Consider the following 21,950-nt stretch of genomic DNA (forward strand, 5'->3'; position numbering starts at 1 on the left):
TTATGCCAAGATATTTCATAATCCCTTGATGGATGGCAGAGTTATGGACCGGACACAAAAACAGACCATGCTAACATTTAACCTTTAAGCGTGACCTTTACCTTGGAGTAGGGGTCTGATTCTTGCGCAAAACTCGTCATTTCATTAAGATAATTATTTATGCCAAGTTATTACAAAATCCCTTCTTGGATGACAGAGTTACAGCCTGGACGAGAATTTACAAATTTACGCTCGGACGGACAGAACGATTTTAATATGCCCGCCTTCGGGGGCATACAAATCAAAGAACTAACTGTAGTGTAAATAAAGAAGTTATTTGGTGAAACATTTAAGATGTAAGGGAGCTATTAATGAATAAAATCCCTAAAATTATCAAGTGTTTGTGTTAAGATACACGAAATAGATATATACTTTATAACATAATTAATGAATAATAGCTCTAGTGGGTTTAATTTGTGCACTTGTCAGTAGTGTACATGTATTTACAACTATGCTTTGCAGCGATGTTATATATTTCGGAATGTCACGGATCAGCGAGGTAACAAAGAAAACGATAGGTAGACGGGTAGGTAGACTGGTTGTACTCATAACTAATACACGGGCTGTAAACACTGGCTCCCACTTTTTTTGGTGGTGAGTTAAAATAGAGCCAATGATGCTTTCGGAACTACACGAGAAATGTAAACAAAGAAAGAGTTTATTTTTGGGGGCAATGCCCCCAGATTTAACAAACCGTCTTTCAATTTTCTTGTCGAGCTTATGACCAAACTGACAACACACAGAAAACAAGTTCCAAAGTATTTACCAAACATAACTTTCATATTGCATTTTGCAATTATATTTTCGATCCAGATATGATTAAATAGATCTACACATTTTATATCAACAACAGTATGTGAAGAAAACTAAACTGCATTATAAATATAAATTATAATAGATCTTCTTAAGCGTAAGAATAATAAAGACGATTAATTTGATCACGTGATCGATTCTGAACCGACACTTGTTTTGATCATGTGACCTATTCTGAAATCTAATAACTAGTTTCAATACGCTCAAAAAAATGTGTTCATGATTCTGCGTGAAAATAGCAACTACTAAGGAATTGCAACGCCACTGATAAGCCGATAGATTACTGATTTTTTCATCACCGTGCCTCGACACTGTTGTGAATGTGTATTACGGAGAAACTTTATCAGTTTGCGGATATCAGTACCGTTTATCAGTAGGCGAATCTATAAATATGCGGCAACATCCTATAGATCCCGATTCGCAATCTGTTAAAATATCTTTTCTGTGTAGATGTTATTTCTAAAATATTATTTCAGAAAATAGAGTGCTGAAATGAAATACTTTCGCATGTCTAAGAAAATATTTTCAAGAGATATGTTATTTATAAAAAAAATACTATATAAAAGATAATAATAATAAAAATAAAATAAAAAATACAGTGGTTTACTTGAAATAGAATAGGTAGAAAACATTCATTACTTATTCGTCAGTTTGAATTTATGACTTATTTGACAGTTTGATTTTTTTGTAATTATTATCTAATCTAATAATCGTCAGTAGATTTTTTCTCTCATTGTTCGAATTCGTAAAATCAACTATAAACATATTACTTCTGTTTTACACCAACTATTAAGAACATTTTAAAGCTTAAAGGCATATTTATGTATTTGGTCGGACCGTCCTTATTCGTGATTGTTTATTATGTATAATCATATATTTTGATCTCGAAATCAGCTGTAAATCGTTAATCAAAATGTCTTGTCCACACAGAAGTTGCATAAAAATGAATTGAATTTCAAATAGTTACTAAAATTTAATACACAATTGCACGGTGCATATCCATATTGGCGGACGCTTTGCGAAATATGCTTTATCGGCGGTTTCTTGCGTCGGCACCGGCGATTCTTTGCTATAAACAGGTTGGCAGTTACAAAAAGTCAGATAAACACACCAAATTAATCAAGCTATAATGTTTCCAGATAGTCATTAGCCTAGAGCCTCTCTGTGCGTAATGCAGAGAGCCTGTCTGTGCATCGAAAAAAAAAGAAAGAAAAGAAAAAAAAACTGGTATGCAGAGACCGCCGGTGCCACGACAAAACCGAATGTAAGTAGTTTTGAAAAATTCTATTTACATTTCGGCCTATTTATCTTTATTATTTGGAAGAATATTGATAAATGAATACAAATAGTGCGCTAAATATGTATGATATCAAAGCAAAAACTGGTTAAAGACCGTGGAAAAAGTCGGGCTAGTGTTCCATGTCAGTACACCATCAACAAATTTCATCGAGTTGCGAGCAAAGTCGCTGATAATTAAAAAGTAAACACTATAAAATATAGAAAAGACATTCTAATGTTCCGTGCTCTACTTATTTTGAGCAGCATACCTATGATCATGGATGGCAGCTCGATTTTTCGCCTCCCATACCAACCTGGGTACTGTTTACAGCAAAAAAAATAGCCGGTGCCGACGCAAAGAAACCGCCGATATAGCTGATTTCGCAAAGAGTGCGTCGATATGGATATGTATTGTGAATTGGAGAGAGCATCCTGAATATGCATGACATCTAGGGAAGGTTTGAATCCATGGAGATGTTGTCAAAAGTTATGGCATCAGAATCTTGCGGGCATGCAGTAATTTCAATTGGAACCACCACGCCACCGCAAATCAGGAGAGATATTTTTTTTACTTTTTCCTGAAATCCGACCTCACAATAGGGCCAAGAGAAACGTGCTTATTTTGGAAAAGTATAGCATTTCCCAAACTGAACATGTGCCCGATTCTTTAGTCTAAAGATCAGAACATTATGTATATGACTTGTTTAACATAATTATAATGTTCGGGAAATCCTTGAAAAAGGACCGAAGAAAACATTCATTCCCAGATTTTTATTTAAAAAAAAAACACGCCATATACGCTGATCATACTGGTATTTATCTGCAGGAAAAGTATCGTTTAACGTAAAAAGTGCGCTAAATACTGTTATAATTGCGCGTACATATACGTATTTCATCATTTTTCAGACCGGGTAATTTTTGCTATGGGAGGTAATCCACCACTCCGCGATGATAACTTGCCAAAGGTGCCCGTTATATTTTGGCCTCATTTTCTTGGTAATTATCCCTGCAGATATACATTTATGTTACCAGTTTAATGTATTTCATATACCTGGGGATGCAAATGGTTTCTGATGGTGATATTCGAAGGCAGAACCACCAGAAATCTTGTTCTTTTTCCACGGGCGTTTCGTATCCTAATTTACTCGAACCTAACTGTATTCGCTAGTTCGGTAGGTTCATTGATATGACGAATCACGGTTTTCATAGTGTTTAATGTATTTCTTATATCATGATATTGATAGTTTGAAAAACAGGTGTACATTAAATAACCTAAAATTGAAAAAGACAATGTTATTTTGATCAACAAACATAACAAACAATATAAATAATAATATCATCATATATCATGTATGTTTTTAAGAAAACAGTTACTGAATTTTAGCAATAGTTGGAATGGAAAAAAGGTAGATCTATAAAAATATTTTTTACTGGTGTTTTTGTGTTAACTAATGACGACTCCTTATTAAAATGATGCTTATTTGTAACAAAAAACATTCCTGACTTTTTAATTGATAAGTATTGTACACTTTAGAAAACATAGCCTAGATTTTTTCAACGTCAGTTCAAGGAATTCCTGTTCCTTTAAACTTTCAGATATTGGAATATTTTGACTTTCTTTCCAAACTTTCATAAAGTGTTACAAAGTTTGCCTGTTTCTGTTAGACTGTCAAGAACACATGATGTCAGGACATAGAGTGCAAACAGAAGTATTGAAGAAATTGAAAAACATTGTATAGATTTATCTTTTTCATTTCATCAAACCTTGCAATTTTGTTTGTCGATGAACAACTGCTTTTGAACCAGACTAGATTTTTTATCTTTACCTTTTGAACAAAATATAGAAGTGTATTGAACACAAAGTTAATAAAATTTTTTTGTTGTGCACTCTTTAAATTGTGACCACTCCATTTCTTGCCACACACAAGTGCATTACATAATGCCTGCATGTACTTCCCTGACATGAATGGGTTACATCAAGTCTTGAAACTGCAAAGCATTGCCCCCATCAGTCCTTTCAGTACTTTGATTTACTTTCTGTAACAAATTTAAGTCCTTATTTCAAAAATTGGGCAATGCTATTCCACTCAGAATTAGCTAAACTTCTTATGTATGCAGGTCGATCAAAAGTTCTCACGTCAAGAAATGCATTCGCTCTGCAGATCGACTTGCATACATTAGAAGTTTAAGCAATCCTGAGTGGAATAGCATTGTCCCTTTTTTGAAATAAGGACTTAAATTTGTTAAAGAAAGTAAAAAATAAACTCACTGGTCAATTGCGCCGCCTCAGAAGTATCACTGGCTCTTTTTTTCAACTCACCTCCATAAAGAGTGGGGGCCAGTGTTTACAGCCCGTGTATTACCCGGCGCTGAGTTAACAAACTGTAGGGAATCTAAAGTGGTAGTATATTCATGGCATGACACAGTGTTGCATGCATGTCAAAGTCGTAGCTCTGGTCAACAAGCTTTGGCATGACCTTTTATCTAAGAGTGATCTTAACATTTGTATAAGGGACCTGGGTCATACGCACGACACCCCATCTCATCGACGAAACATTTCTGCCAAATAAACATCCAAGAATACAAAAGAGTTCCTTCCAGGATAATATATAATTTGACTATAGACGCGCATTTTTTTAGAAGTTACAGAGCGGACGCATGCACGTACGCACGTACGCTAGCTTGCACGCACGCTTTAATAAGCAACAATAACGCATAAACCTCAGGTTATGGTCGAGAAAAATGACGGAAACTGCGGTCTATTTGATGGCTGAAAACTTACTACCTGCACCTGAGGCATATAGATTTCTATTTTATTAGAATCTGTCAATTACAAATAGTTTATATTTTAATTAAGTTTAATTTTGTAATACTTATATATAATGAAAAACCTGCATGATTGTTGTGTTTTAGTATGGATAGTATATTTGTTAGGGCAGTTTATTGCAGCAGAAGTATATTCCTCTACGTCACAGATAAAGGACGAGTTGGAAAGGCTACGGCAGGACAATACCGTGTCATTGCTTAGGCAATTACTGGACAGTCAAGAACGAAGACTGGCTAGTATGAAAAGGTGAATTGTTCAAGATACGCTGTATTGCAGTCTAACTGATTTAGCAATATCAATTATTAAGTATATTTTTGTATTGTGTATATATACTACAATAAAAATTAATGAAAACGACTTATCAACTTTTTTGAGAATATATATACAACGTTCAAATGTTCCGTTTTAATATACATTACTCTACAAATCGAGACTGAAAAAGTAAAGTTTTGAAACTACTTCATGAAATGTTTTGCAAATTATATTATGCTTCAAATGAAGAAACAAACACAATTCAGTTCTATAGTCAGAACCTAGAGAATAGGGAATGACTTACAAAGTGGAAACACGCTCTGGAGTGGATTCCATGCGGAGAAAATATTTTACTCTTTACAAGTAAATGATATGAACTTTGGTATAAGGGGGATGTGCGTCTATACAAAATGTATTCATAAACATTGTTTGACTTACTATGTGATCATTCATTTGTATTTCAGTTTAATTCTTATTTGTTTCAAAATTTAAAATTAAAATTTGAATTTAAGATTTAAACAGAAAATATTATTACTCGCATGTATATGTTTATTTACGTGAGCCCAATAAAACAATTTCAAGCACAACTATTGATAATAGAATTTACACATTACAATATCCTACCAAGATACTTACTTAAACAGTTCATATAAGTGAGGAACGGGAATTAAAAATATTTTGATCTTGAAAACTAATGACAAAATTTGACAGGGGATGAATGACTCATGACCTTATTAACAGTTTGCTGTTCTCCCTTTTCCGCTATATTGTGATAGACTAACATAACAAAAGAAATGACTATTAATTTACTGTTGTTTTCTTTCTCTATCTAAGTCACGCACGTAAGTATTCCATTTGTTTCAGTCACGTGACACTCATTAGGGACATTCACAGCATTGCAATTAGACAAAACTGATCCCTTATTTTCACGTGTATTTTGAAGATTTATATGTAAAATTCCAAGGTCAATTTTGATGTATTACACCGTTCTCTTTTTCTGTGAATAACCGCAAGTCGACCTATCTTCGCGACGCATCACAAGTATATTGCTTTTGGTGCGGTAAAATCTGTAAAATGTACAACAGAGATGCGAAAGAAATGCTCATTCATGTGCTAGGGGAATGCAGTTGCAACATCCGCGAGCTAGGGCATTTCTTTTTGTACCTAATATACTTTCGAAAACTAACAAAAGCACCACTGAAGCGAAGGAAATGAAAGTTTTTGCAAAAATATATGGCAATGACAGGAAGTGCAGTGCGCAAACAATATAACTATATATTGAATTTTCTCCTATATATCTCCATATTCATACTTAATTCATTAAAGGCAATAGTTATAAATTAAACAATGCTTATTAACAAATGTTTATTATTTATACAGTATTAATAAGAGTAGATATTTGTATAATAAAAAGATTCGTAACGTTTTTATAGAGAAACAGTTGCGCAACTTAAGCAACAACGGAATTCCTGCATATGTTTTGTTTTTAATACAAGAAAACAAATGAGTACACATATTAAGATCTGACATTCATGTACGATTACTCTCTCATTAGATATTTGTACTGGGGCATGTCTAGAAATTACATTTCTCGTGCATAAAATATGAATTAAAGCAAGAAAATTGTTGCAATGAAATATGTACGGTTTTGACTGATTTTAGACATGTTCACCTTCACTACATATTTTCAGATTCGTACAGTCAATTGATCAGCTGGAAGGGGATATGAAAGACCCAGAATTCAATGTTCACCATCCGTTGGACGCTTACAGATTCTTCAAAAACCATTCCGTCGTGTACAATGATAGTGTAACAAACCTTTTAAATGAACTGAAGACGCACGAAGAAGGTATTTTAACAGTATTTAAATATAGATCAGTCATTTTCATTTTTCATTCATGTATAAAAGCTATTTTTTTTAAAGATCCGGGCATGCATTAACTGGAGTAAAATCATGTATATATAATACAATTCAAGTGCTGTCAGTACGTGTTGTGTCGGGGCCAAATATTTATACTTGCGCAAATAAACATCCTGTATTTACGTCTTTTTTTCCCACAAAATGGTATTTTCGTAGCATAAAATCTGCAGTCCTATATGTTTGCTATAATGACTAATAACTCATGTGCACTGCCATCTCCTAGTTAAGATCCATCCCTGCAGACTGAACGCTACTGGAACATGCTTTTCTTTACAATAATATGTTATTTCGCCGCTTCTAGAAGATCAGATTTTCAGAGATTTATGACTATGTCGTAATTATAGAGAAAAAAATGAAAAGGAAGTCGTATTACTTCACATAATAATACGAAAATTGTACTTAATTAAGAACAACCCTCTAAATTTACTCCTTTCTTGATTTTTTCTCGGGCTTTCTGGACAGACAGAGCTGCAAAAACATATATGAAAAAAAAAAACATCCCCGACATGAAGATTTTGTCAGATGTTATTATCATACTATTCTGCTGTAATCCACCGTATTATTATGTCTTCCAGAAGTTGAGATTAATTGGACATTACAGTTATTACCTCCGAACGTTGTTTGCCCTTAAACAAGGTCCGCTCGGGCTTATTAGAGATTTATTTATTGAAGTTTGAGCGGAGTGTGAAACTGCGTAAAATTAAATCATTGGTTACTCGAAATTCGAATACTTATTTCGAATGCAATGAACATTTCTACAAGCAGTTTCAAATCTTCATTATCTTAAATATTAGAAAGTGTATCTTTTGTACATGGTTTTCAGAGAGTACCCTCGGCATGACGACATTCGAATGAAACGCAATTACGATTGAAATGAATTGCTACTGTGCAAAATAGAAGCACAAATTATACAACAGTACTTCCTGTACAATAATAACAGATGAACAAATCCTGACATTATCATCTTTTATTACAGAACAAGATGAAATAACCAAATTAGCAAGAAAACTGACAGCATTTCATAAAGACGATCTAATAGGAGCCATTCAAGGATTCATACGTATACAGGATGTTTATGGTTTAGAAACACAAGATCTGGCTGACGGAAATGTCCGCGGACTACATCGGCGTAAAATGACAGCGCTGGAATGTCAGGACATGATGATTGTAGCCTTCCACTCAGATCTAGTAGACTTGGCGCTAGAATGGCTCGAGGTTGCGTTGCAACGTATAGAAGCTGGGGACGATACGATTACATACACGAAAATTCTCTGCAAGGCGGCAGCTGTAGCTTTTAATGTAATTAGTAAAGAAATTATTATAATATAATAATTATAATATAGATAATATACATGTATATATTAATAAATATCAACATATGTCATATAAATATAACATGGTAATTTAACCATTACCATGCTGGACACGAATAATTCTGCCTTTGCGACCAGTGTAGATCATGATCAGCCTGCACATCTGTGCAGTCTGATCATGATCTGCACTGTTCGCTATTCAACCAGTATTTTTTTTGTAAGCACCCCTTTTAACAGTTAATGGTGCTGTCCAAATCGGATGATGGACAAGTTCATTATAGAAATGTAGCAGGGTAAGGGTTAAGGGATACATCTGCACATAGCTCGTGTATACTAAAGGGCGTTTAGTTCGTTTTTATAATACATTGATGCAATTAACTAGTTCTGTCTCCCCTCTTGGTATGGAATTGATTTGCTTGTCTTTTGTTGCAGGTAAAATATGAACTGACAGCTGCCATGCTTTATGAATACGTACTTGAACGTAGTAAGTATATTAGAAATGTAACAGTGCTTCAACCGGTTGACAGGTTTCCTGTCAGCGAAACCATGCGCATGCTTTTTAATGAAGAATAGGTCACATTAAATAGACTCAGTCAGCACAAAATGACATTAGCATAACCACCGAATCTGATGGTTCTAGTTTATTTTGTTCTGTAGAGCATTTTCCTAAAATTCATTACACGTTAATTTGATGAAGTTTTTATTTTTATTCTGCATTGGCAAGATGTAAACCTTTTCAAAGGGTTCTGGTATTTTATCTAGAATTTAGCACTAGCTATTTAGTGTGTTTATGACAGAAAGGTTGTAGAAATCTACAAATAATAGATTGGAAATATCTTTTAAAGCCTATTGGAACTGGAGAAATTGTAAGCGAACAGCATGGATCCTGACCAGACTGCGCGGATGCTTAGGCTGGTCTGGATCCATGCTGGTCGCAAACCCACTGTGACTATGTTGGTTTTCTCATGGCGCGGCTCATTTCATGTCAAACAATCATTTCTAAACTGCAGACCCAAGGAGCAGATATCATAGGCAAAAGATGAAATATTACCAAGGATACAATACGCAGGATGTTGTCAGATACCCACTGCCTCACGAGGGCTTTCCTAAGGCATGCCAAATGACTATGGAAAACGTAAGTTAAATGTTATTTATGGTATAAACATGACTTTAAGAAATCTACAAATATGATAATTACACTACGTCCTATCACACCGATTATTAGAATATTTATAAAACGGTTATCTAACAACAATAAGATCCTTCAATCTAGTTGGAATAGTTTTAAGTCCATGTGCATACATGTGTTAATATATATCTATTAAATTGGAGTGAAAAAACAAAACAAAAATACTTTATCTTTAACTGACGCAGTCATATCATTTTATTGTGTTAATCTTAAACGACCTGAAATTTTCAGCCGATTTTATAGATATTAACCTTTACCCTGCTAAAGTTCTAAAATGGATTGGTCTATCATTTAACTGGGATAGTACCATTTATTATTCGAAGGTGTGTTTATTGAAAATTTTCTGATTGAATAGCGAACAGTGCAGATCATGATCAGCCTGAACGGATGTGCAGGCTGATCTTGGTTCGCACTGGTCACAAAGGCAAAACCACTTGCCGCTAGCAGGCTAAATATCAAGTGAATATGTAATTGCGGTCAGTTAACCTATTTTCCTCAATTTTTATACAAGTGCTCACTTGTGGTCCAAATGTTAACTTCCATGCAGAAACCGATATCCGATTTCGAGAAGTAGAAAATCAGTATTTTCCTTTCGAGACTACCAAAATTGGTCAAGTCTTTTATGAAATTCAAGTGACCTTTTTTGTACATAACAAATTCTGTGGAAAGGTCATTTGGAAGCATAGAAAGCAACAACGAGATATAATAGCAGACTTGGTTTTGACTGAATCTTATAATGAGAGGCAATGAAATGTGCAACGGCCCTTATGCCCCCCTCCCCCATCCCCGCCCCCCGCTAGCACTGGCCTGAGTGGAGTTATAGTAAAAATGAATGCACTTCAAGAGCCTAAATATAGCAAACTAGCGTACATACTGAAAACTTAAGTAAATGTGTTGATAAACACTTTCAGAGACTATTTGTAACGAAGTGGAAGTTCCTGTTTTCAAGCGTCTCCAAATGATCGGGCGTGTATCTTTGTTTTACTAACAGATAATTATAGAAAATGTATCAACTTACGTTACATGTATATGTTTTACAGAAGAATCATATACGAAGGGAACACGTTTGCATGTATCTAGACAACGGGCATCCTCTACTTAGATACCAACCAGCTAAAGTCGAAGTTCTGTCACAAGATCCTTATATCTCCGTTTATCATGATTGTTTCAACTTAGAATTTCTCACAAAATTGATCGAATTAGTAAAACCGCAGGTAAGTAAACGATCTTGATTGAAAAGTAGGAGATGCTTTTGATGTGTTTTCTGTCAGGGAAGACAATTATACAACCGTGTAGTTGTACCTTGTTGACAGATTCATCAATTTCCACAATCACGGTCAGAACAAAGTGATATGTACAAATGGAACATTAAAAATTCCAATTGTATCCGAAATTTCTTTCTGTTGAAAGATTGATACTCGAGTACCCCAATTTTGTAATGATTTAGCTTTTATACCTCAGTTTGGTCTACATGGAAAAGCAAAGCCAGTTAAAAGTAACTTGTCCTTGATCTTTTAGTTATCTGGCCATGTTCACAAAATAAAGTCTCGGCTATGTTTGACATTGAAACTTTACTTGTCATTTGTAACTAAATTTTAAGTTAACTTAATGACTATCTTCAAGTAACTATTCAGTATTGATGATTAGTCGCAACTGGATTTAAAATTGAAGATCTGGTAAATAGTACTATCAAAAGTTTAATTTAAGATTCAGTCAAGACCGTAAATGTTATGTTAGGTGAACGTGAGGCCATAGATTCTCGTATAATCCAATTCAAGAGCTATAGGTTAAAAAATATATATTTTAAAAAGGTCATTTTGTTCAGATGACCGTTGTCCGGAAAACAAACCACCACCACCACCACAAACAACAACAACAACAACAAAAAACAAAAACTATCAAATACGTTAAATACCGAGAAATATACACCTTTCAAAATGACTATATGAGAGTGATCCAATGCCTATTGTCTTTTTGTTATATAGCACATTGAATTTATATCCATATGCCACTGCGGTCAACCGAACGCATTTAGTTTTGATTACCTTAAATAAAACGGATATATAAGGTGCCCCTGTATGGTAATTATACCGGTAGCCGTATATTTGGATTTGTCCAATATGTTCTCTCTCGAACAGAATAGATAAACACATCATATAAGTTTAGCTGAATTTACCTTCAGCAGTATGTTTTTTTAAACAGGAGAATATTGTGTAAAGGTCCAAATTTATCAATTTGTTCTTGCTTAAACTATTATTTTTTTCATTTGTATTAGGGTGCTTTGCGTATTAAGTCCGTTTTGTCAACGTACATGATCATGTAACGGCAGGCACAGTAACCTAAAATGTTAGATTCAGATACCGAGGACAACCTTTCTCCGCAAGTAACGCAACACCCAATGAAATCAAGGTGGAGGACTAATGATTTCAGACACAATGTCGTTTATCAAATAGTCACGGAGAACATACGCCACGCCCGAGGATCGAGACCCCGCGATCCGTAGACCAACGCTCTTACCTACTGAGCTAAGCGGGCGGGCTTTAAACTATTAAGTAATGAAATCCTGTCGATTATGACCATAAACAAGCTGCCATAGAAAACTGGTAGCTTTGCGTAAAAGATCCGTCTGGTCTGAAGTCAACTACATGGATCAAGGTTGTAACGGTATGGACACAGCTAATGGAGAAATAGTTAAGTACAAGATACGGTTAGGATAGCAACTTTATTCACATACTTTAACGAAAGACCAATGTCAAAATCAAAATACACAAGCAAAGCTATATACACTATGAAATCTAAGTCTCCAAGCTAAAAGGCAGATCTGAGACCTATTAGCCTTGAACTAATTATCCGTGTTAAGGATGTTCAACATTTTGATAATATCTTAATTTAATAAAGGCTGATATCGATTTCCGGGAACAGTTTTCCAACTAGATCATTGTATGTAAATCCTAATAGGTAAGTCAAAATCACTTTTTGATTTCCTTGAATAGTTTTCAAACTAGACCATTGTAATTCCTAATAGATAAGTCAAAAGTACTTTTTATGTGTATGGTATATGTAAGTGTGAGTTCAAGGCCGATGGCAGTTTGGTCAGGTCATTAGTTTTGATCATGAGCAGGCTAGTAAGATTTGATTTAAAACAAATTCATCGAATGTTTATATATCTACAATATTTGACTCAGGTTGGACAGTTTGTCAGTTGCCTGTTGGCAATAACGATTAGTAACCATTAAAACTTAAAAACTATCATTTGGTAAACTAGCTCTAGCTTTCGTTATAATCGACAATATGGTATCTTACGAAATCTTCTCTTGCAGCTTAGCTGTTGAACGTGCTTTTAAGTTACCAGTTCAGAATGTGGAAAGTGCTAGGATTTCGTGTTTGAATTCCCAGTTATGAGGAATTGTGCGCATAAGTTTCAATTCTTAATCGTTCCTCTCCTTCTGCTGGTTCAGTATGAAGTGTCCACTGTGCAAGGGGGCACTTAGCGTACTAATTAAAATTAGAGACGAACTTTGAAAACACTGAGTCAGATATATGGCTGCCAAATACAACTTAGATCACTTGGTCAATTTGGAGATACATGTGTTCGACATTTTAATGATTGTAAACAGAGTTTGATAACAAAGTCTGAAAATAAATTTGAAATATTATCAAAATATATCTTAATGTTCCTTTGTTGTCTTTTGTGACATAACCAATCTCATGGGCTTTCGGTGTAGTAACCGTACAGTGAGGTTGGGCCAAGTTGTGAATACATCGATACAAAAAGATATTCCTGTATTGTACAGTACTTTAACTGCCTAGCCATTAATTGTGTTTATCTGTTTAAACAAAGTATTTATGGATCTAACACCCTTCCTCTCTAACATCGTTGTTTTGTATTGTCTGTGCATTGTCCGTTTGTATAGACATACAGTGTTTGCATAAAAATGTATCAGGTCAATGTATCCTTAAAGGTCCATTACTAAGGGAAAGTGAGTTGGCAATTTTTTTCATAGCCAGTGCATAGACTTCTGCAAGACACTAAATAATGAAGATTGGCAGGTCAAAATTTACAGACGGTCTTTGGAACTCAAAGAAATGTATGTGTATTATGTTGAAATTTCAATGAATCGACAGAATGACCCCCCAGGTCTTTTTAACTTTCTTCATATTTCATAGAAAAATAATTGTACATATACTGCGATTTATTTCGAATTTCTACATACCAACTTTCATTTTCCAATAAAATGAAATAGTTTCTGTGCTTTTTAAAAGAAATTAAAATGTTCACTTTCCTTAGTATTGGTCCTTTAACATGGGTAAGCGACGAGGAGATTCCCTTCCCTTTACAAGCCTTAAAAATAGTCCTTGAAATGTATGTGCATTATTTGTTTAAGTACTAACTCACTTTGTTTCACATGTCCGATAGATGGATTCAAACATTGAAATTCAAAGGACGTACTAACCAACTCTGTCTACATCTACATTTGTGCAAATGAACACTGATTCGGACTAATACAGCACTGACACGTCCTGTATAAATAGGAAGGGATGTTGGTTGTACCGTCTACCATTTTTATGATTATTGTTAATATAATCAAAACTGTGATTAATTTCTATTGTATAGATATCATGGAATATATATAGGCAAATACGAAAGGCGTAAATTTTAATGATCGTTTAATTTTAGGTTGTGCAAGGAACATGCATGTTTACCTGCCTCAATATTCAGGATTTAATTAGATTTAATTATGCAAATTATGGCTTCTGTGTCGTTATATTATCTGGTCCTTTGGGATTATGGAATTCATTCAATATGTGATAATAGAGTTCCGCTTAAGCCGGTGCTAGGGGCGTGGGAGGCGTTGCACTACCCATTACCTCTCATGAACAGACTCAGTCAAACCGCGTCCGCTTTTACTTTGCTTGGATGTATTCTATGCTTCCAAACGATCTCCATCTTAATTTTCTTTCATTAATAATTTTTGTGCAGCCCTAGTTTTGTTTGAATAATTCATTTTTAATATTTATTAGTTCTTTGTACTGAGCACTCTGTTTGAGCAAATGGTGCAGATGTTTAATTTATTTCGAATTGAAATGGGTATGTAATGAAAAGCTGATGAAATCAGTTATCAAAGCTGTTCGCAGTTCCTTATTGGAAGATCCTTATCTCTCACATTTCAAACGTCTACAATGTTTCCTTCGTAGAACATTTACAAACGCTTTCGAACCTCTTATGAAGAGAATGGTTGAAAGTTAGATTTCGTTTTATTTTCAGATTAACAGATCAATGGTAGGGAGAGTAGGGGATGAACATACAGCACATTTTCGCACAAGCAAGGGGTATTTTATTTCAAAATGTTAAATTTCTTGAAAAATAGCAAAATATATTCATTTTTAGCAGGAGGTAACGTTCTCTATTGAAGAAAGAAAGTTAATGCCAAAATATTCTACGGCAAAAGCGCAGTGTATGTTCTCCGATAACTCTGTGACTGGCATCCTTCGTCTTCCACTTCTGTATCATATGGAGACAATGTAAGTTGCTTGCAAGGAACAGTCATTACTGAAACATAATTCTGGAAATATGATTAGGTAACGTGGCAGCAGTTATACAACTGAACAAAGAGTATTGAAAACAATCGAACCACCTCATAGTACTGTTAAATTATACATAGCTAGCAATATCTATGTGAACATGGCCAACAATACTACTGAGAAATAGACCTTCATTTCTATAGCCCGTTACATGTCTGACATGTTCTAGTAAAATATTTTATCTAATTTTCTTAGCTGAATCTCCGTATCAATCAATAAATGTTATTATACACTTTTGGTATTTTCCAGACTGTTTCTAGAATTCTCTGACCCTTTGCTGAGATTTTACAAATATGTGGAAGCCTTGACAATGCTACGACAGGAATCTTTTGAAAAGTTTCAGGTATCTGATTAATTCAACGTCCTGGTGTGCATTTCATTTGTGTATTCGAGTGTCGTCATAAATGACCTTTACCATTTCTAGGAACTGCATAAACCGAATGGAATAAGATTAATAACGTTTTTTTTTTTTTTTTTTTTTTGTAAATTGACATTATATATTTATGTAAGATTACCTAAATTTAATGTTTTTATGTTCATGCCTCATTTATCATTTAGGTAGCTAACTATGGTATTGGAGGACACTATGAAACGCATAGAGACTTTTTCGATTTTGATGAGAAGGTAATGCCTACGATGGACTACAAGCTATGAATTTACATAAAAGGAGACAACGTCTTTGCCTTATATATATTTTTATTTTTAATCTATACGAAATGTATAATTTGTTTGAATTAGAATTGCAATATGTCATATAAAATGTTTTCAACGGGGTTTCAATGTGTCATCAAACAGTTTGGGAAATCAATTTATGTTTTTTTCATACTTCTCGTCCGGAAACTTGTTACTTAGTATTGTAAATATTTTCCCGTTTGAGAAGCAAAACCATTTTTGACCTGTGAGGGGCATAAGAGTAAACACTATGTCATTAAATGAATTGTCAAGTTAAACTTTGATAATTTATCCCAATTTCTACAGGTCAGATCTTTTTAATGTCTTGACGAAATTTACATTTTACTTTTATATTTCTTAATTTCAAAGTTTCTCGAACATGAAACGTAATTTCCCGATCGAGAAAAACGATATATATAATATATATTATATTTATAATTAGAAGTATTCATATTATAATGATTATATACCTTGTTCAGCTAAGAAAAAGTCTTTTTCTTTTTTGGTTTTCATGGTTTTGTTCAGTGGGTATGAAAGCTTTTAATTATGTACACGTTTGCATAAAATCATTTCGAGCCGGTAAAATTTTAAGAGCAACACTATTTAAAACAAGACCTGCATGTGTATGAGTATAAACTGTGTATTCGTGAAGCATCAGGAAAAAATATTTTGTTTTAGCATTTATCAAGCAGTGCAATGTTATAAAGTGTTTCATTAATATTTTGTGTAGCTTAAGTGAACAATTCAATATAAATCTATTTAGTGAGCTTTCAGATCAGGAAGTTAAGTTTCTTATTCGGGAAATTTTGAAATTGAGTAATTTCAATGTTAAATAAAATTCCATTAGGATATTTAAAATAACTGCACAGTTGAAATATAAATATATTTCTTAAATTAACAACGGTGTATTTTATACCATGCATATTCTTATGCACCGTGCCTTTTTGAATGAAAAAAGTCAAAAGTATGTTTTTTTTCTAGAACGAGACGCAAGTTACTATATTTAGTATCAAGTTTCCCAATAATTTTCTACATTTGAGGTAGATATCAAAAATACATTATTTTTTAGTGAAAAATGCCGTTGATATCTTTAACAAGATCGTGTAGATTGAAACGTTCAGTGACTTTATGTAACGGATAAGCACAGAGTATCAAAACGAAATATAACACTGGAAATAAGAATATATCTTGTAATATTTCGAAAACAAATTACCCAGTCATAGAAACGTAAATAAATAGTGTTTAAGTTGTCATATTGAATCGCTTTTGTAAGACATCATGATACAAGATACATACAGTATTACCAATTTACAGTCTTCCAGTAATAAGACAGGTTGCATACAAAACTGTTATAAAAACTGTCAGCTGTCCTTTAATGTTTTGAAGTCCAAAAGTTTATGAATCTTCTCAGCATATTTTTCAGCTTTATGAACCAAAAGTCACTTTTCTATTTCTTTTCATTTCAGGATCACAAGATGAACAACCGAATAGCAACTTTTATGATATACGTTTGTGCAGTTTCATTTTTTATGCTCCTCCGCCTTCCATTATAAATTTAGTTCTAGTTAATACAAAATATGTTGTAAATTACTTAACTGACTGTTCTGCAATTTTTGGCCACGTAAAATTAAAAACAGGTACATATAAAATACGTAAGTACATTTGCAACCCTTTTTCACAATTGTTGAAAAATCGTGATTTTTATCACTGTATTGTAAAAATTAAATTTTCAGTCTATGCTTTCGTACATTTTACTGTACGTAGTTTTCTTTTGTTTCAGCTGACTGACGTTGAAGAAGGCGGAGCAACTGCTTTCTCCGAATTAGATGTATCGGTTGCACCAGAGGCGGTATGAAGCGTATTTTCTCACATACTTATCTTATAGTAATCTTTTAGAAAACAATACATCATGTCCTTCAGGGAAACACAATAAAATATGTGTTTATGCAGTTTAGAGCACAATATCATGAATATAGAGTACGCGAGTTCTGTCCCATTACGAGATGCTTACCTTTACTCTTTGACAGAGGATAATATATCCTTTACACCTGATTGAATTTGAGAAGGTGCCTGTTATTTGCAGAATGCATGCTACAAATGATGCATATTTATATTGTACAAATCTTTGCGGGTAACAAAAAAGTACTGAAACAGACTCCAGTAAAGAAAACTGGTTTAGAGATAAGGACAACAGTATATACATAAACACCGTTAAAACAGCACTAGCCTAATATCAAGTTTAACATCTACATAGCTTATGCTGAATGTATGTGCTAAAGCTCAATGGCCTTTGTCACGAACAAGTAGGCACAAGTACAACAGATATTATCATAATGTTCTATATGTGATATATGCAATGTAAAACAGAACTTTATACTGTTGCATGTATAATATATAGTGCAGGGTTCGGGCCTCTCTCGGGGAATTGAATTCTTCATATGAGGAAACCATCCAGTTGGCTTACGGAAGGTCGGTGGTTCTACCCAGTTGCCCGCCTGTAATGAAATAATGCACAGAGGGACACCTGGCGTCTTCCTTCACCACCAAAACTGGAAAGTCGCCATATGTTATATAATTGTAATGTTGCGACGTTAAACCCAACAAAAACAAAAATAAAACCATACGATGGATAGTTGAAATATTCCCTTTAAAAATAAATAACATAATAAATAACAAATGGTGAGCTTTTAAAGGCAATGAACTGTCCGAAAGTGTGGCCCCTTTATGCAGTCCCTTTCCGGAATTCAATGTATATATCAGTATATTGACATTGTTTTCTCAAAATGTAAGGCTAAGCGTTAAGACATGCTGTTTGGTAAGTAACGAAATTAGCATTATGAAAATCTACTTATATTGAAGGGTAAAGCGGTGTTTTTGGTATAACCTGCATCCAGATGGCGAAAGAAATTATTTGACTGCACACGGAGCATGCCCAGTTATTTCCGGTGACAAATGGGTGGGAAATATTTGGATACGAGAGCAAGGACAGGAATTTACTAGACCTTGCAAACTTGACGATTTAAAATGGACATAGCAAAAATAGAATATTACAATGATTGGAATCAAATACTTTCAGCCAGAGTAACAGAGTGCGCCATTCAAGACAGTTAATTTTGATAATGGCTTGTACAATAGTGTGCTCGAAGGAAAAGATACGGAGATTGGACAAAATACTGGTGCTTGACGTTATTCATCAAATTCAGGCACCTATTCATATTTACTAAATACATCTACATTTTACATCCTGCGTTTATATTTTTTTGCTTTACCTGCTATCAACAGCTGTGTATATCAGACTTGAAATATTTTGTGTTGGTTTGAAACACCTGACATTTTGTAATTTATAGCAAAGTCTGTTAGGAACAGATACATTGTGTATGTAAATGAAATAATCACTGACAGTCTTTATTTAGATCAGTGTTGTGATATTTTCTGGTCCTTTGGGATCATGGAGTCTACACAATGTTAATGAGTAGTAGAGTTCAGCTTAAGTCCGCGCTATGGGGCGTGATGGGTGTTGCGCTTTTCACTATCTCTCATGAACATACTCATTCAAACAGAGTCTGCTATTATTTTGCTAACATATTTGTTGAAATAAATCCACCATATATTTTTGTAAATTCGGATTTCATATATAAACATATATATAAAAATGTAAATATAATATATAAATATAAATATAATAAATATAAAAAATATATATATTCAATTTAAAAGAAACGGTAGGGTGTGACCCCTCTATACTTCATAGAGATTTTTCCATCTTGATAGTTTATTATTTCATACTAAGGCAACTTAAAATATCTTTTGTTACTAAATAGCAATTCGACTTAAATATGATTATTACTGGACCCCAGTGTAAATGGTTCAAATAATTTCTGACATTTGCAGTTGACTGCCTATAAACGAATTCACTTTGTCACTTCAAAGATAAAATGAATTTAGTATAGGCTTTGGGTTTGAGTCCATCTTCTGTCAAAATGTGCAGAATAGTTGTTAAATAAGTAATCGAGCTGTATCATTGTGAAGAAAAAATCGAAGTTTCAGCATTGACCTTTTCTCATTGTGAAGTTATTGCCCTTAGAAAATAGCATTGGTGTGGAACTTATTTCGAAATATTACAGGTTTACATTAGTAAAGCATTAACGCTGTAGGTACTGTAATAAACTATCAATGCTAATATTTCATACGCAACTTAAAAACCCTCAATTAAGGTAGATAAAAACCTCTTGGAGCGAAAATGATATTTTCTTAAAGCAGCAAACCTCTCAAGATAAGTACGAATATTCTTAGTAGGTCGCTTTGCGTTACAACTAAGTATGATCCACACGGACTCCTGGTACAATTGATGACGCATCTGTGTTTTACTGTGATGTTGTTTTCCAGCTAAAACAATCACAGCTAATATCATTGAGCATTCATACAATCCTATGCAATTTAATTTTCCTTTTTTTTTCACCGAAAAATGACATTGAACGTCTACCAAGTTGTGTCTGCATTGTTATTTATTTTTTGTGTAAGCATAAGATGACGCACATGGATATAAAAGTGATGTCTGGTGAGCAATTGAATGACTATATAGCAAGTATAAATTACTTTCAAACAATCGTTTTATTTTTTCTCTATATGTAAGTCTTCGAACAGTGGGCGATTTCAAGAGAAATATATGCACAGTAATATGGTTTTATTTTATAGTAAGTACAAAATGTAAATCTTTTAATAGCTATATGCTCTTTAGAGCAACATAGGATACCAGTAGAAAAGGGAAAGCTTTATACAATTTGGATGTTTTATTTTCAATAATTACATTGAAGCATTTTACTATTACATGGTTCCATTGAAATATATGCCATGGTGTTCAGTGACGTTGTTAATGTAACATGTTTTACTTATTTGAAAATATTTGCAAGTATTTCATTTTTATATTGGTCGCTAAAGCAAATAAGCAATGCATATGAAGAATGGAATTCCTGTACATGTATCTATTTCACCGAGTTGACGGAAGTAAGACGATTGATGTATGGACACCAATGTTACGAGTATCTTATCCACATACAGATGTCGCAAACAGCCAAATACGGATATTTCATATGTAAGTAGCCGTTAAAATTTTAAACATATTGAACGTGTATAATCATTACAACAATTATCTTTTTTTAATTTCATGTTTTAAATTACTTTGAATTCGTGTTTTCCGTAATATCTTAGTTTGACATACAATAGCAATATTTCTTCTTTGATGTAATATTGGGTATTTACTATTGTTTTCCTTATTCTATATTAATTTGCATAATTCTTTTATTTAATGAAGAGGTCATGCTGAATGAGAAGTTAAACAAGTATTTATATTTTACCTATACATGCATTTCAGTTTATGTTTCTTTTTACATTTTAGCTCGACTATTAAAAGAATACGTAGAATTATTGCACGCATCCGTTCATCGGCGTCGGCGATTGCGTCGGCTACCCGATTAAGTTAATTCTTGTAAGATACTTGGTATTCAGTAGCCTCTGGTGATAATATGGATTGTAATTTCACAACAATGTTAATTGTAACAATACCTGTGTGCCGTAAAGTTTTTAGGTCCGGTAGCTCTGTATAGCATTTTACAAAGCTTTGCCACTATTTCGACTTTGCAAGTATTGTGGTGTAGCCGGTAATCTCATTTTAATATCACAGCTCTAGGAGAACGTTCCAACTTAGAATTCTTTCCTCTTTTGTACTTTTAAAATTGTTTATATTTTCATGATTTCAGTTGTATTAGTGACAATGATTTTGAATAGTTGAGCGTTGCTGTATTGAAAAGTTTTTGTTTGCTCCCAAGTTTTACTCAATAGTATTTTCTGGCAAAGGGTGTAGTTGAGACGTTACTTGGATTTCAATTACCGTTTAATTTCACCAATCGATTCATGAGTAGTTGCCTACATTAATTACGTACGTTTCTTGTGTTTAGAGTTGATATTAACCAAAGCTTGCACCTCTTCCTCAGCTTAACCAAGGGTCTTTTAAAAGTAAAATATGATTTCAGCAAAACACTGGAAACGTCCATTTATAAAATCTAC

At 33.7% G+C, this 21,950-nt stretch overlaps 1 protein-coding gene across 1 annotated transcript; it reads left to right on the plus strand.

The window, feature by feature from the left end:
* The first annotated feature begins 4,469 nt into the window (after positions 1-4,469).
* On the plus strand, positions 4,470-19,655 carry LOC123526929 (prolyl 4-hydroxylase subunit alpha-1-like). The gene is made up of 12 exons (XM_053523809.1): positions 4,470-5,203; positions 6,901-7,058; positions 8,107-8,429; positions 8,876-8,927; positions 9,454-9,578; positions 10,673-10,846; positions 14,899-14,963; positions 15,465-15,558; positions 15,774-15,839; positions 17,354-17,395; positions 17,668-17,736; positions 18,747-19,655. Exons 1-12 carry the CDS (start codon positions 5,013-5,015, stop codon positions 18,768-18,770), a joined length of 1,383 nt encoding a protein of 460 aa, XP_053379784.1. The 5' UTR covers positions 4,470-5,012; the 3' UTR covers positions 18,771-19,655.
* Positions 19,656-21,950: the final 2,295 nt, after the last annotated feature.

Source organism: Mercenaria mercenaria, chromosome 14, assembly GCF_021730395.1.
Source record: "Mercenaria mercenaria strain notata chromosome 14, MADL_Memer_1, whole genome shotgun sequence".
Classification (NCBI taxonomy): Eukaryota; Metazoa; Mollusca; class Bivalvia; order Venerida; family Veneridae; genus Mercenaria; species Mercenaria mercenaria.

Excerpts from the sequence above, each read along its gene's own strand:
- LOC123526929 (XM_053523809.1), top strand. The coding sequence starts at position 5,013 with ATGAAAAACCTGCATGATTGTTGTGTTTTAGTATGGATAGTATATTTG. Across the intron at positions 14,964-15,464 it reads CATTTTCGCACAAGCAAGGG|ACTGTTTCTAGAATTCTCTG; the intron begins GTATTTTATTTC and ends GGTATTTTCCAG. Across the intron at positions 17,737-18,746 it reads TATCGGTTGCACCAGAGGCG|GGTAAAGCGGTGTTTTTGGT; the intron begins GTATGAAGCGTA and ends CTTATATTGAAG.